At 40.9% G+C, this 17,147-nt stretch overlaps 1 protein-coding gene across 1 annotated transcript in view; it reads right to left on the reverse strand.

The window, feature by feature from the left end:
* Positions 1–1,387: 1,387 nt before the first annotated feature.
* Positions 1,388–17,147, reverse strand: part of LOC137273784 (ribonuclease 3-like) — a 31,300-nt gene continuing 15,540 nt past the window's right edge. Inside the window, exons 13-28 of the mRNA XM_067806641.1 lie at positions 15,470–15,594; positions 14,514–14,642; positions 14,149–14,227; positions 11,337–11,444; positions 10,572–10,710; positions 9,870–9,990; positions 9,507–9,606; positions 9,283–9,385; positions 8,891–9,060; positions 8,374–8,477; positions 8,073–8,178; positions 5,779–5,920; positions 4,462–4,544; positions 3,920–4,026; positions 3,234–3,379; positions 1,388–2,361 (exon numbers count right to left, since the gene is read on the reverse strand). Coding sequence (XP_067662742.1) covers positions 2,261–2,361; positions 3,234–3,379; positions 3,920–4,026; positions 4,462–4,544; positions 5,779–5,920; positions 8,073–8,178; positions 8,374–8,477; positions 8,891–9,060; positions 9,283–9,385; positions 9,507–9,606; positions 9,870–9,990; positions 10,572–10,710; positions 11,337–11,444; positions 14,149–14,227; positions 14,514–14,642; positions 15,470–15,594 — 1,863 coding nt within the window. The 3' untranslated portion in view covers positions 1,388–2,260. The remainder of the gene's footprint in view (positions 2,362–3,233; positions 3,380–3,919; positions 4,027–4,461; positions 4,545–5,778; positions 5,921–8,072; positions 8,179–8,373; positions 8,478–8,890; positions 9,061–9,282; positions 9,386–9,506; positions 9,607–9,869; positions 9,991–10,571; positions 10,711–11,336; positions 11,445–14,148; positions 14,228–14,513; positions 14,643–15,469; positions 15,595–17,147) is intronic.

The following is a 17,147-nucleotide window of genomic DNA, read 5'->3' on the forward strand; positions in this document are numbered from 1 at the left end:
GTACATACGTACAGCTATGAGACATATGACTGTATCTATATTCAGTATAATCTTAAACGGGCAATATGCACCGGGTTCCCCTCATTCACCTGATGAAGGTGTAAGAACATACTATGACATTTTGTGTTCCTGAAATATAAAACTGACATCCATAAATTCTTGCTTTTTTGTGTATCAGTTCTAATTGCCATTCAAAGAGTGTGTGAGTGAATGTAGCGAATATAGCCCTCAGAAATATTCTATATGTAAACAATCCAGTCTGGACCAGACAATCCAGTGATAATAGATGCAACTGGGATATAATGACATGTGTTAACCAAGTCAGCGAGTCTGACCACGAGATTGCCTCCCATTACAAGCATGGGCTACTGAAGATCAATATTCACCCTGATCTTCATGGGGGATATGCACAAGAGTTACTGAAAATCAATTCTAACATGGATCTTTACAGGTATTGTTCAAAAACTTAGATGTACTCTGTTGCACTATTATTGTTACTGTATGAAACATCCCTCTGGTTGGATCCACATCTGTACATATGGCTAGCTGATACTATGTGAGAAAATTACATGTTTTTTAGAAAATTGTAAAAACAAAGTCAAAACATCATATACCTTCATACTTCACCCTGTATTTGTGATGAGTCACCATGGTTATTGATGAAATCACATCCCTTCAATCTTGCATTAGTGATTCGATCTAACACTGGGAAAAACAACATGTCGGTTGTATCACAGAGAGACAATGTTATGTTTTACACTGTAACTAGCCAATCTCCACCAGCTATATACCGATGAATAGAACTTAACCAAACTATCCTTATCCACTCTCATATTACCATAATTAATCTTTCATGCCATGATATATAAGCTATATTAATATGAAAGAATCATTTCAGTGGTATGTCTTACAATACTATAAAAGGCTTGAAGGGGTATTTGTGTCCCTAAATAGCCACCATGTGGTCTGTCATCCAAAGAATCCTAACCCAAAACTGAAATAACAGTCCCTAAATCTGAGTCCCCCTCCCCTCAGCCCCTCAAGAAGTCTGGTGTCAAAGAGAATCTCAACAACACAAGACTGCAATAAGAGACCCTAAATCCACCCCCTCCCTCCAACCCCTCAAGAAGTCTGGTTTCAAAGAGAATCTTAACAACACAAGACTGCAATAAGAGACCCTAAATCAACCCCCTCCCTCCAGCCCCTCAAGAAGTCTGGTGTCAAAGAGAATCTCAACAACACAAGACTGCAACAGGAATCTCTAAATCCCCACCAGGCAGTCTCGTCTTTGTCTTAAAGAGAACCACAACAGCACAAAACTGCAACAGGAGTCTCTAAATCCCCACCAGGCAGTCTCGTCTTTGTCTTAAAGAGAACCACAACACAAAACTGCTATAGATGTCTTTACTGTGGCATTACATAGCCATGTGATGCTTCTACAAAAAACAAACTGTGGCAAAATATAAAGTAGACAGCACAGCCAGCTCCTTGATTCAAAAACTCCATGCATACTGGGAAATGACAAAAAACAATTGATAGTCACATTTGTCCATTTCATGTTGTGTTACACACAGAAAAATACAGTGAACACACGATTTCTGATTTTGCAAAATAATCACACATTCCATCAGCACTCAATCTCACATTCATCACGCTGACATCCCTCACGAAAATATGGCTGATGGTACAAGACAGACACATATACATGTATATAGTAGCACTCTGAAATAGACCACATGAGTAGTACTTTGGGTGGTTACACAATTTCATGTTTGTTTCAAATCAGACATGATATCCTAAAGATACCTCACACATAGATGTTGCTGTCTGATTGGCTGAGTGCTCTTCTGTTATTTTCAATGCATCCCATGTGTAAGTGGGGTCCATTGCAATACACCTCGCTGCCAACAGCAACTCATTCTTCAGTTTGTGTTTCGGAAAAAAGGTATCTTTACATAAGTTTTGTGTTCCATATATTCCATGATGGAGTATTCTGGACATGAGAAGACTTTCTCTCACTTTGATGTTAACATAACACTAATGATTTTCCCCATATTTTGTTTCAAAAAGAAGAAGAAAGCCTTGCATTTAATTTTACACTCTCAATATGAGGAGGCCTTTCCCTTCTTATGGCGTTGTGCTCCAGACAATATTTGGCTTCATGTTCCAGACAAATGCAAGCTGATGCCTTTGCTGAACTTTGTTTCCTAGTCCTTTTTTCCATACATGTATGTTTCTTTTGTCCAGGTTTTGTACTTTCTCAGTCATATGAACTGTCACCTTGTCGCTTGCTCTGTTTTCGTTTCCGTTTGTGGCGTGTCTGCAGGTAACGTTTCTGATGAGCCAATATTGGAAACAATTCTGTAAAACAAAAGAGGATTTACAACGACATACAAAAACACTAGTCTGTGATCAATGCAGGTAAGACTTTTAGGATTTACCACAAGAACCTCTTCAATATTTTGCCTGTATGTTCCAACATCTTAATGCAATACCATCAAGAATATCATAAGACTAAGAGTACTGGCTTGGACATGATCTAAAAACTCACAGGGCTTTCAATATAGATTTATAGGCATTAATGACTTTCATATGTGTAACAGGTGGTGTCAAGAAAAATGTCAAACATCGTACAATCATATTCTCTAATACTTGCCAATCTCACAATGGTTTAACACACACACGTGACATGGGATGAACTTGAGGATGCTATATGTGAATAATCTTGGCTAGTTCTCAGTCTGAGAAAGTCTGATTCCAGTCATGTAAAACACACCAAATATAGGATGTATATCAAAGTAGGAGTGAATGATTACCGTGATAAATGCATATTCATATTTCTTGTTTTTCTAAAATATTAGTAATATATCTTTCTGGACTGAGTAAACCAGTGACTGATATCATGAATAATGACCCACACACTGCCAGTCAGGTTATGGAACGGGACAGGTCACAAAACCACACAGGTAACACAGCCAATCAGGTAATGCAATCAGACAGATCACAGCCAGTGTTGCAAAATAGCACAGGTCACACAGCCAGTCAGGTCACACAGCAAGACAGGTCACAAAGTGAGACGGGTCACACAGCTAGACAGGTCACACAGCAAGTCAAGTCACAGAGCCAGACAGGTCATACAGCAAGACAGGCCATGCAGTCAGACCATTCACACAACCAGACAGGCCATCCTTGGGGGAAGACAGTGAAGTAAAGGGACTCAAAGCTTTAACTACCTGCTCTGTTCTGTAAAGCATTGGTGGCAGCCTTCATCTCAGCTCGCTGTATGCTGTGCCCCATGCCAGTGGCTAGTCGCTCACCACGGAAGTACACAGCCACAACGTACTGCCTCGTGTTGGTTGGACCACGGGACTCGATGACCCTGAGGAAGAAGTGTGATGATTATGATACATGATCTATCTGATCATCCATCAGATTCTACTAGGTATCAGTTGCATAGGATTTCTCATACCCTTCGGGCATCCATATTTAATGAAGCTTTCTCTGAAGCCTGACAAAGCCTTGTAATCAGGGAACACTTGCCTATAAACCATGTCCACAAACATGCATGTCCAGTTCGCCACCATCCAGCTTTATCAGGGTCAGACAACACTTACTTGTAGACAGGTATGTCTGGATTTCCATCATCCAGATCTCTCATGGTCAGACAACACTTACTTGTAGACAGGTATGTCTGGCTCTCCACCATTCAGCTCTCTCAGGGTCAGACAACACTTACTTGTAGACAGGTATGTCTGGCTCTCCACCATCCAGCTCTCTCAGGGTCAGACAACACTTACTTGTAGACAGGTATGTCAGGCTCTCCACCATCCTGCTCTCCCAGGGTCAGACAACACTTACTTGTAGACAGGTATGTCTGGTTCTCCACCATTCAGCTCTCTCAGGGTCAGACAACACTTACTTGTAGACAGGTATGTCTGGCTCTCCACCATCCAGCTCTCTCAGGGTCAGACAACACTGCTGTAACTGGGACTTGGGGTCATTCCAGTCCTGATTCATGATGAACATCTGGAAGAGAAATTTGTGTTGACTTACATCATATCTGACAGGATGGGACATATCTCAGTAACAGACTCCAGGATCCAGTGGTTCAGAATGGAGCAAGATGTAACTGGATGTAACTAATAGCTGATCATGAAAAAGGCTACTTCAGTCACATGGAGCAAGATGTGCCCCAGCTGGAGGCAGGGCTACTTCAGTCACATGGAGCAAGATGTGCCCCAGCTGGAGGTAAGGTTACTTCAGTCACATGGAGCAAGATGTGCCCCAGCTGGAGGTAAGGGTTACTTCAGTCACATGGAGCAAGATGTGCCCCAGCTGGAGGTAAGGATTACTTCAGTCACATGGAGTAAGATGTGCCCCAGCTGGAGGCAGGGGTTATTTCAGTCACATGGAGCAAGATGTGCCCCAGCTGGAGGCAGGGGTTACTTAAGTTAAACTGACCTTTAGACGGGGGAAGAAGCAGACATTGCAGAACACCTCACAATACTTCAGGTCTTTATCCACAAACAGGGCACCAAGCAAAGCTGAAAAGGAAATCAAGTTACATGGAAAGGTATGTACATGTATACACCTCATACCATGAGTATCTGAGGTAGCAATAATAAAAAAATTTCATTCTGTTTTAGGCTGACTTTGATTTTATTCACAAATGGAGAGACACGTAAGTAATCCAACTTACACTCAAGCCATACTCACTCCCTAATATTTACATTTAGGCATTTTCAACAATATACATCAACATTATTCATCTCAGGAACCTGTGAAGATCGGGGTTTGAAATGGTCTTCAGTTGCCTGTGACAAGAAGTGACTGATGGGATCAGGTGGTCAGGCTCACTGGCATTGTATCCCAATTGTGTAGATTGATGCTCATGCTGTTGACCCTTGAATTGTATGGTCCAGACTCAGTTATTTACAATAGAACTGATATATTGCTGAGTGCAGCAAAAAGCTCCACTCACTCACTATACATCTTAGGAAGGAACAGAGAGAAAGTAAAGGAAAGTGAGAGTGAGGAAGGGACTTTTATGATCACTAAAAATTGTTTTGACAGATAAAGAAATAGTTACACATTTGAAAACATATCCATTCTATTTGGTACCTTGTCCTTTAACCTTTCACCTTTGATCTTTACATGATCGAAGTCAGAAGACATTAAAAATTTTACTTGCAGGGATGAGAATGGGTATGAGTGGGAAAAGAGGAAAATGGGCTGAGCCTCTTTGGAGTCATGTTAATTGAAACAATACAACATATATCGTGAATGACAGCAGTGCCATCAAATACACAGAATTCAGTGGATTCACCGAACATATTCATCCCTGTACTTAAGAATACGGTGAATTCATTGTAAACCTTAAATGACTCATGTTCCCAGGGATCTTCACAGTTACAAAACTACTCATAGTCATAAGCCTGACTTCGAAGACTGACAAATATTTCAGGTGTTCACAAGGCAAAGTCTGGACCAGACAATCCTGTCATCAACATCTTGATCATCAATATATGCAATTGGGATATGATGACATGTGACAAAGTCAACAAACTACCCAATCCTGTTAGTTGCCTCTTATGACAAGCATGCGTTACTGAAGATCAGGTCTAACCCACATTTCAATGGGTAGCAAACTATAAGAGGATACACTGCAGCAAAAGTCCAACCTGAGTTTCTTTCCCCTTGCAAACTGCTTGCATATCAAATGGCAAAATAACATGAAAGTTGACCCAACAGACTAAAAAGAGGAACAAAAGTACATACCTTCCAGAAGATCGGCTTTTTCTTTTGTTTTCATCTCAATTTTCTCCCGACCTTGTTTGTCATAGATGACATATGCAGGCATGCCAAGGTCGTCACAGACAATAGACTGTGTGCGATTGTTTACCAGGGAACTTCTCAGCAGCTGTAATAGACAAAAGTGATTTATTCAACACTGTGTTACTATGAGGTTCAGGAAAACATTCCATGATGAGATGTGAGATGTTCATCAGGGTGAGACAGTATAGTTCTAATGGAAACATCATCACGATGAGAAGTGACATGTGCATCAGGGTGAGACAGTGCAGTTCTTCTGTAAACATTCCACAATGAATAGTGAGATGTTCATCATGGTGAGACATTACAGTTCTTCAGTAAACATTCCACAATGAGAAGTGAGATGTTCATCAGGGTGAGACATTACAGTTCTACTGTGAACATTTCACAATGAGAAGTGAGATGTTCATCAGGGTGAGACATTACAGTTCTACTGTAAACATTCCACAATGAGAAGTGAGATGTTCATCAGGGTGAGACATTACAGTTCTACTGTAAACATTCCACAATGAGAAGTGAGAAGTTCATCAAGGTGGCAGAGTACACAGCTGAAAGTGGTGTAATGTAGCATAAAACAGAAATGTATCCTAAGAATACAAAGGACAATTTCACATCATGACTACAAGCAAAAGATGGTGATGAAGAAATGACGATGTAGAATTTAAGAACACTTAATCTGATCAGAGCAACATTACCCTTAAGCATTAGAGCTCATACGACTTGCATATTTGGTCAATCAAACCTCAATGTTTCATGACTTCAATTCCATATTCGCAATCACAAATATTTATGAACATTTTAGAAACTTTTAAGAACTCCCGGAGTTATTTATCCAAACAGTACTTCCAAAATATATCCAAGCCAGGCATAAGTGTAACGAAAATGTTCAAGTATGAAAGAGTATGTTTCACAACAACACTGTCAGCATTGTCAAAACATGTCAGAGAATTTATTCGTTATTATTTCATTGAACATAATGAGCAATACATCAACTTTAGATTTATCAACTTATTACAGTCGAACCCCGTTTACCCGGACCCCACATATCCAGAAACCCCGCCTTCCGGACGATTTTTATGTAAAACGAAACTTACGCTCATTAATTGTACTCGCTTAACCAGACCCCACGCTTCCACACTTGGACAGCGAATTTTCAAACCATTCCCATACATTTCCATTGAAAAATGATCCAGTTATCCGGACGGAGAGATCTGTGCAACGTGTATGTATATGTGTCACGTCAATGCCGTTTACCACACGACTATGTGATTTCTTAATCTATCACAAGGCATTCGGTCTGAATTGATTAACTAGCCATGAAAACACTAGTGAAGCGTGTCACTCGGCTTGTTCATTAGGATTTGGCACATGTGAGAACATCTCATCAGTAACGAAAACGCATGTTAAGTAAGATTAAGGGAAACTACACTAATTGTACTGTATATAAAACTTATAAATCGACCCCTGCTATCTGTCGCGATGCAAGTTAAAAATAGCCTGCCACATGATCAAGTCATGTGATCCCGTCAGGAAGTTTACTTTCTGCAGACAGCATAAATTCGATACGATGTCGTATGTTTTAGGGCATTTAAAATTATCAAAAGAATATGCAATTGGCAAAATGCAAAACATTTATATGTTATGATGATTCACTGTTATTACTACTGACTGTTGATTTATTGATAGACGTACGTGAATATTTTTTTTCACTTAATTTTCACGTTTTGGATGTTTGATCCAGCTAACCAGACGTCTCACTATGTGAAACCAAAACGTCCGGGTAAACAGGGTTTGACTGTATTTCATTGAACATAATGAGCAATATATCAACTTCAGATTTATCAGTTTATTTGTTACCTTATATTCAACATATGTATTACCCAACATTTGTGATATGCATCTCTCATGGCAGCCATATTAGATAACCACCACTTTATGCTGCAGTGGTTGACGAATAAGACAAATAAAACAATCTTCCAGCCATGTAGTGAGTGGTGACTAATGGGATCAGCTGGTCAGGCTCCTTGATTTGGTTGATGGATTTCTCTGTATCCCATTATCCCAGATCGATGCTTATGATGTCAATCACTGGATTGTCTGGTCAAGATCTGATTATTTTCAGACAACCGTCATATGGCTGAAATACTGCTAGGAATGGTGTTCACAAACAAAAGAACCAATCATGCACAGTGATTCAGCATTTCATACTGCTGAAGTACATGCCCCGGAAACCAACTCACCGACAGATGACCTTCATGATGTTCGGGGAAGTGTCGGAACAGGTACTCTGACGCCACCAGCTGCAGAACCGTATCTCCTAGAAACTCAAGTCTCTGGTTGTGACCACTGTAAGAGAAAAAAACATTTTTGTTACCATGGTTCCAGGAACCAAGTAGACTCTAATTATGAATTAAAAATTCTCCTCCTCTTTGAGATAAAAACCTCTCAAATTACTGCATTAACACACAAAACCTTCACTTGGTTCATTATGAAGTGTTCCCACAGGAGTGGTTATACGGCTGGGTGGAATGGTGAACTTACAGTGTCAGCAGGTTGTAGCCTACGTTTCTCAGAGTGAAAGCCTTGGCAAGGAGACGGATGTGTGTGTAATTCACTCCAATGGACTCTTCAAATTTCAGGAGTTTCTGAAAATGAAAAATGACATGTCTGGTCAGAGTGTGTTTAAGGCAGTCAGAGTCAGGATAGTCCTGGGATTCAAAACAGTGATCATCAGATCCATGCACAGACAAGACCCATGACTCTTGATGTTAACAGCAATCTGTGCCCCTCGGTCATTACAGAACACATAACTGAAAGATAAGATGCTGTTATCTGTTTATGGTTGATTTGTCGTTTTCAGGACAAGAGGCATCTTTTTGTTTGAATTTCACTTTCTTCGAAGAAAAATGGCATGACAGAGAGTATCCCAGCATGAACCTGAAAATCCTGTAACTAATAACATGAACAGGAGCCAACGTGTCACAACAGAAAACAACCAGTTAACTGTGCTGGAGACTGTACCTCCTCCTGAATTCCACGCTGGAGAAGCGACTCTCACCTGTAAGACAAAGCTGGATTCAATCCAGTGCCTGTCGCCATTTGGCTCCTCTTCCTGCAATGGATGCAAGGGAAGATCATTCCAGACACTCAGCAAGTGTTCCTCCTCAAACAGGGTGCGTGCAAAGATCTCGTCCGCAAGTTCAATGCCTCCATCGATGAACAGTGCCCCTGCAAATGGAACATGCAGTCAGTGGAACACAAGTGAAAACCAGTGAACATCAGTGAACGCTACTAAACATAAGTGAACAGTGGTGTGATGAGCTTGAACACTTTAAACACTAAGCTACCCTCATCGTTCTAAAACTGAGAACTAAATAATTTGTTCAAAAACATTTCTTCTGCATCTGGTGAAGATGGCCTGCAAGCCTTGTATAAGTGACTGATACACACCCATGACAGCCTCGAAGCAGTTGGCCATTGCATGGCGGAGATCAGACTCATGGCACAGGTCAGGTCCGTGGGCATACAGCATGAAGTCTTGCAGGTGGAGTTTCTGTCAACACAGGGATTATATTTACTGATTTTTGTCACATCACTTAATAACTACATTGTATGTGATACCATCTGTTGAATTACTTTAATACTGGGATTTGATCATTAGACAAAGTTGTTACCTTTGCTAGAACAGCCAGATGTTGATTTTGAACAATGGCTGTTCTGTAAGTTGACAAGCCTCCCTCCTCAAGCCATGGAAACATGTAGAATAGGTGAACACTGAAACATGGAGAACAGGCGAACAATGAAACATGGAGAACATGTCAGCATTGAAACATGTTGAACAGGTGAACACTGAAACCTGTAGAGCAGGGGGACACTGAAACATGTGGAACAGGTGGACACTGAAACATGTAGAACAGGTGAAAACTAAAACAAGTGGAAAGGTGAACACTGAATCCACGTGCAACAGGAAAACACTGAAACATGTAGGACAGTTTGTCATGACAGCCAGACTTCAGATGTGATGTCTGCAGACTGACCTGGACAGGAACTCAACAACGGCATCTCCAAGGAACTCCAGCCTCTCATTGTGTGGTATCATGGACATCGACTCCTGCTTGTTGCCCATGCGGGACATGATGTCGATCAAAATGTTGATTCCTGGACGCAGAACATGAAGTAAATGATCAACGTGCTCCTTACAGAAGACTCAGTGGTCAGGTGGCTTTAAAGGTAAGGGTAACTGCCTCTTTACCACTGTTTCTCACTCTCCCATCTCTTTATATGACCCTCACAATTCCAGCAAGGTAAACCCTGCCTACTCAGATTAAAAATACTGAGTGAGTCACTGTTTTATCTCTTCAAAGTCAAGCACCAGGCCAGGTAACAACAATTACCATTACTAGCATGACTTGGTGTCACATGACACAGAACTGAACCTAGATCTTCATATCCGGTCAGATGCTCCATCCACAAGGCCATGAAGCTCATCACCTCTATCTGACCCAAGGAAGGTCATTTTTAACATTTAACGTATCAAAATCTCTGTATGTTAATGTGTCCTGTCCTGCAAAGAGTGAGTTTGGTTTTATGCCACTTTCAGCAATATAATGGCAAGTCACATCAGAAATTAGCTTCACAAAATTTACCCATGAGTGGAATCGAACCCCGGTTTTCATCATGATGAGCTAATACTATAACCACTAGGCTACACCGATGTCCCTGTCCTACAAAGACGTCACCTCTCTTCCTGGTGTGGACATAGTGTATCTTCCTGTCTCCATACTCCACCTGCCTCATCCCACAGTTGGCCAGGGAGTTCCGGGCATGGTCTGGGTTTGTCCCATAGTTGACACGGTAAGATGTGTGGGTCAGTGCAAGCTGTAGGAAAGAAATCAGGGGCAGATACAGCTCTTTGAGAAATAAGAGGGGGAATCAGCGGGGAGCACACTCTTGACAGTGAATGAGTGACTATGGTTTTATGCTGCTTTTAGCAATATTCCAGAAATAGCACGGTGGAGGAGACCAGAAATAGGTTTCCCCACATTGTACCCATGTGGGGAATTGAACCTCGGGTGTGTCAAGCAAACGCTCTGTCACTGTTGAACTGATATCTCTTATTATGGTCGAAAACATACTTTCTTTTTTCCTACATTTTCTCACAATGAAGATAATGATTATTAACAAATAACCTACTTACACATTAAGTTTCTTTTCCCTTCCAAAACATGACTCTTCAAACATAACATCTATTTCCTGTTGAGCGACATGTGAATAACTGGCTTAGAACTGGTCTACAGTATCCCATGCCTGTCATATGGCCAGGCTCACTGACTTGTTTGACACATTTCATCGTATCCCTATTGCATAGATCGATACTCATGCTGTTGATCGCTTGAACTGTCTGGTCCAGCCTTGAATATTTACAGACTGCCCCAATACAGCTGAAATATTGTTAAGTACGGCGTTTAACAACAACCAACCAATCAATCAATGCAAAGTCCCACCTGTAGGAGTCCCCTGTCTTTGAATCTATACTGCAGATGATCCTCCAAGACTCCCAGGCATCGATGAAACCTCAGGTGACAGAACAGGACTGGCAGCAACATGGCATGCTGAAACAGCACAAGGAAACATCACATTCACAAAGTCGGCAGAAATATGGAATTAGTAATCCTGTTTTTTTGTGGACTGATTTTCTGTTTTTATCTATTTGTAGAAGAATAACAAAACTAATAAACCCCAAAAACATCAGTGTCACTAATAACTTAATTGACAGATGCTGGATCTGATGCCAAAGTACTTAACAGGTGTTTAATCTGATTTACATCTGTTAACAACCTAGTTGACACCTGGATCTGATTTCAACCTTTAACAACTTACTTGACAAATGTTGGTGCTGATGTCAATCTGTTAACAACTTACTCAACAGATGTTGGATCTGATTCCATCATGTTGACAAGTTACTTGCTGGATCTGATTCCATCATGTTGACAAGTTACTTGACAGATGCTGGATCTGATTAAATCATGTTGACAAGTTACTTGACAGATGATGGATCTGATTCCATCATGTTGACAAGTTACTTGCTGGATCTGGTTCCATCATGTTAACAAGTTACTTGACAGATGATGGATCTGATTAAATCATGTTGACAAGTTACTTGATAGATGATGGATCTGATTCCATCATGTTCACAAGTTACTTGCTGGATCTGATTCCATCATGTTGACAAGTTACTTGACAGATGCTGGATCTGGTTCCATCATGTTAACAAGTTACTTGACAGATGATGGATCTGATTCCATCATGTTGACAAGTTACTTGCTGGATCTGGTTCCATCATGTTGACAAGTTACTTGACAGATGCTGGATCTGGTTCCATCATGTTGACAAGTTACTTGACAGATGCTGGATCTGGTTCCATCATGTTGACAAGTTACTTGACAGATGCTGGATCTGGTTCCATCATGTTGACAAGTTACTTGCTGGATCTGGTTCCATCATGTTGACAAGTTACTTGACAGATGCTGGATCTGATTCCATCATGTTGACAAGTTACTTGACAGATGATGGATCTGGTTCCATCATGTTAACAAGTTACTTGACAGATGTTGGATCTGATTCCATCATGTTGACAAGTTACTTGCTGGATCTGATTCCATCATGTTGACAAGTTACTTGACAGATGCTGGATCTGGTTCCATCATGTTGACGAGTTACTTGACAGATGATGGATCTGATTCCATCATGTTGACAAGTTACTTGACAGATGCTGGATCTGATTCCATCATGTTGACAAGTTACTTGACAGATGATGGATCTGATTCCATCATGTTGACAAGTTACTTGCTGGATCTGATTCCATCATGTTGACAAGTTACTTGACAGATGATGGATCTGATTCCATCATGTTGACAAGTTACTTGCTGGATCTGATTCCATAATGTTAACAAGTTACTTGACAGATGATGGATCTGATTAAATCATGTTGACAAGTTACTTGACAGATGATGGATCTGATTCCATCATGTTGACAAGTTACTTGCTGGATCTGATTCCATCATGTTGACAAGTTACTTGACAGATGCTGGATCTGATTAAATCATGTTGACAAGTTACTTGACAGATGATGGATCTGATTCCATCATGTTGACAAGTTACTTGCTGGATCTGGTTCCATCATGTTAACAAGTTACTTGACAGATGATGGATCTGATTAAATCATGTTGACAAGTTACTTGATAGATGATGGATCTGATTCCATCATGTTGACAAGTTACTTGCTGGATCTGATTCCATCATGTTGACAAGTTACTTGACAGATGCTGGATCTGGTTCCATCATGTTAACAAGTTACTTGACAGATGATGGATCTGATTCCATCATGTTGACAAGTTACTTGCTGGATCTGGTTCCATCATGTTGACAAGTTACTTGACAGATGCTGGATCTGGTTCCATCATGTTGACAAGTTACTTGACAGATGCTGGATCTGGTTCCATCATGTTGACAAGTTACTTGACAGATGCTGGATCTGGTTCCATCATGTTGACAAGTTACTTGCTGGATCTGGTTCCATCATGTTGACAAGTTACTTGACAGATGCTGGATCTGATTCCATCATGTTGACAAGTTACTTGACAGATGATGGATCTGGTTCCATCATGTTAACAAGTTACTTGACAGATGTTGGATCTGATTCCATCATGTTGACAAGTTACTTGCTGGATCTGATTCCATCATGTTGACAAGTTACTTGACAGATGCTGGATCTGGTTCCATCATGTTGACGAGTTACTTGACAGATGATGGATCTGATTCCATCATGTTGACAAGTTACTTGACAGATGCTGGATCTGATTCCATCATGTTGACAAGTTACTTGACAGATGATGGATCTGATTCCATCATGTTGACAAGTTACTTGCTGGATCTGATTCCATCATGTTGACAAGTTACTTGACAGATGATGGATCTGATTCCATCATGTTGACAAGTTACTTGCTGGATCTGATTCCATAATGTTAACAAGTTACTTGACAGATGATGGATCTGATTAAATCATGTTGACAAGTTACTTGACAGATGATGGATCTGATTCCATCATGTTGACAAGTTACTTGCTGGATCTGATTCCATCATGTTGACAAGTTACTTGACAGATGATGGATCTGATTCCATCATGTTGACAAGTTACTTGCTGGATCTGATTCCATCATGTTGACAAGTTACTTGACAGATGCTGGATCTGATTCCATCATGTTGACAAGTTACTTGACAGATGCTGGATCTGATTCCACCCTGTAATCAACTTACCTGACAGACATCGGACCTGACCCCTGTTCTGATGAATCCTTCACTGCTGATCTCGACTGTTACTTCACGCTTCATTGTGCTGGACAACAAATATTCATAAAAACCATGATCCTCATATTTCAGGGAGCTTCAAATTCTCATTTCAACTGTCTGTTGTTTAAGATCAAACTCAGCAACATTTCACTACATGACTACAGCTACTGTAAACATGTTAAATCCAGTGAATGGTATTGTGAACTCGGATCAAGCTGTTGGGTGCTTACTTGTGATCATCAAGTCAACTTGGTCATTATCAATTTGTGTTCTCAATTCTCAAACCTGACTGATCAGTTGATAACCTACTTGATGTCATCAGCATGACTCACCTCTTCATCCTCAGCTCCTGCAGCTGCTGCACCTTCAGCTCCAGCTTCAGTTTGTCATTAGCTGTTACCTTCGGCTTTGAGTTAAGCAGGTGCTTGTACTTCACATACTGCTTCCATGCCTTCTGGTAGCTGTAGTGAGGGAGTCAATGGAGTAGAGAGACGCAGTTGGCAAATACAAACAAAACTATGTCATGATAAACTTACACTACCTCAAAGCTTTAGTTTGTTCTCTGGTAAAATATATTAAGTGACACCATCTCTCTATTCTAACTGATAACAACCACAGACTCATTAGCTGCCTTAGCTTTGGTTGTCTGTCATCAGCATCTTCATTGTCTTGTAACTGATAAGCAATCAAAATTACTCCTTCAATGAGATTCTGGAATAATTCCTACATACTAACTACAAACAAGAACTCATTTAATTTAATTGAAGCAAAAGGCTGCAAGTCATCCAAGACCATTAGTCCAATCCATTGTTGCCTTCTATGACAGGCTGCACCTTGAAGCTCACAAGTAAAGTTTTCTAGGAATCAATTGAACTCTGGAGCTACCAAGCAAAGGTTTCTTGGAACCAACTGAATCATGGCCCTCCCAAGCAAAGGTTTCTTTGAACCAACTGAATCATGGAGCTCCCAAGCAAAGGTTCCTATGGCTCCAAGCAAAGGTTTCTATGAACCAACTGAATCACGGAGCTCCCAAGCAAAGGTTTCTATGAACCAACTGAATCATGGAGCTCCCAAGCAAAGGTTTCTGGAAACGAATTGAAATCTTGGAGCTACCAAGCAAAGATTTTCAGGTACAGGTTCAACCGTGGAGCTCCCAAGCAAAGTTTCTAGGAACCACTTGAACCCTTGAGCTACCAAGCAAAAATTTTTTGGAACTGGTTTAACCGTGGAGCTCTCACCTGGAATCGAGACTACAATGACTACAGTTGATTACAGTGAGGGTACTTACGCAGGGTCTCCAGCATAGCTGAGCTGTGCAGGTCTCACCCCAAAGTGGATGATGAGAGGGTACTTGATGACATCATTCTCCTGCTGCTGACGGTCCAACTGATCAATACGTATCGAGCTTGGCTTCTGTGAACCCCACGGTGAGAGAAGCATTGGTTCAGACAATGAATAGCATCACTGGTTGTGCTGCTGTATTTCTACTTGTGCATACAAAACATTCAGATCCACTCACTTGCCAGGATATGTCACTATCACTCACTTGCCAGGATATGTCATAATCATTCACCTTGCCAGGATATGTCACTATCACTCACTTTGTCAGGATATGTCATAATCATTCACCTTGCCAGGATATATCACAATCACTCACTTGGCAGGATATGTCACTATCACTCACCCTACCATGATATTTCACAATCACTCACTTGCCACGATATGTCACTATCACTCACTTGCCAGGATATGTCACTGTCACTCACCTTGTCAGGATATGTTACAATCACTCACCTTGTCAGGATATATCACAATCACTCACTTGCCAGGATATGTCACTATCTCTCACCTTGCCAGGATATGTCACAATCATCCCCCGCACTTCATCCACCATATTCTGCCATTCATGGTTGGTTCAGACAATGAATAGCATCACTGGTTGTGCTGCTGTATTTCTACTTGTGCATACAAAACATTCTCCCCAGAAGGTGTTTTAGATCATCTTGGAAGCCAAAAACATTATTATTTTACTTGAACTAAATCCGGCATACAGATGTCACGGTAAAGCTTTGACGTTATGGTGAAAAAAGGTATACTGGCACCATATTATTATGAACAAATGAATACAGCATGCCACTGTTGCCAGGATATGTTCCTATCACTCACTTGCCAGGATATGTCACTATCACTCACCTTGCCAGGATATGTCACAATCATTCACCTTGCCAGGATATGTCACAATCACTCACTGGCCAGGATATGTCACTATCACTCACCTTGCCACGATTTGTCACTATCACTCACTTGCCAGGATATGTCACTATCACTCACTTGCCAGGATATGTATTAATCATTCACCTTGCCAGGATATATCACAGTCACTCACTTGCCAGGATATGTCACAATTATTCACCTTGCCAGGATATCTCACAATCACTCACTTGCCGCGATATGTCACTATCACTCACTTGCCAGGATATGTCACTATCACTCACTTGCTAGGATATGTCATAATCATTCACCTTGCCAGGATATGTTCCTATCACTCACTTGCCAGGATATGTCACTATCACTCACTTGCTAGGATATGTCATAATCATTCACCTTGTCAGGATATGTTCCTATCACTCACTTGCCAGGATATGTCACTATCACTCACCTTGCCAGGATATGTCACAATCATTCACCTTGCCAGGATATGTCACAATCACTCACTGGCCAGGATATGTCACTATCACTCACCTTGCCACGATTTGTCACTATCACTCACTTGCCAGGATATGTCACTATCACTCACTTGCCAGGATATGTATTAATCATTCACCTTGCCAGGATATATCACAGTCACTCACTTGCCAGGATATGTCACAATTATTCACCTTGCCAGGATATCTCACAATCACTCACTTGCCACGATATGTCACTATCACTCACTTGCCAGGATATGTCACTATCACTCACTTGCT

The sequence above is a fragment of the Haliotis asinina genome, chromosome 2 (genome assembly GCF_037392515.1).
Source record: "Haliotis asinina isolate JCU_RB_2024 chromosome 2, JCU_Hal_asi_v2, whole genome shotgun sequence".
Lineage (NCBI taxonomy): Eukaryota > Metazoa > Mollusca > Gastropoda > Lepetellida > Haliotidae > Haliotis > Haliotis asinina.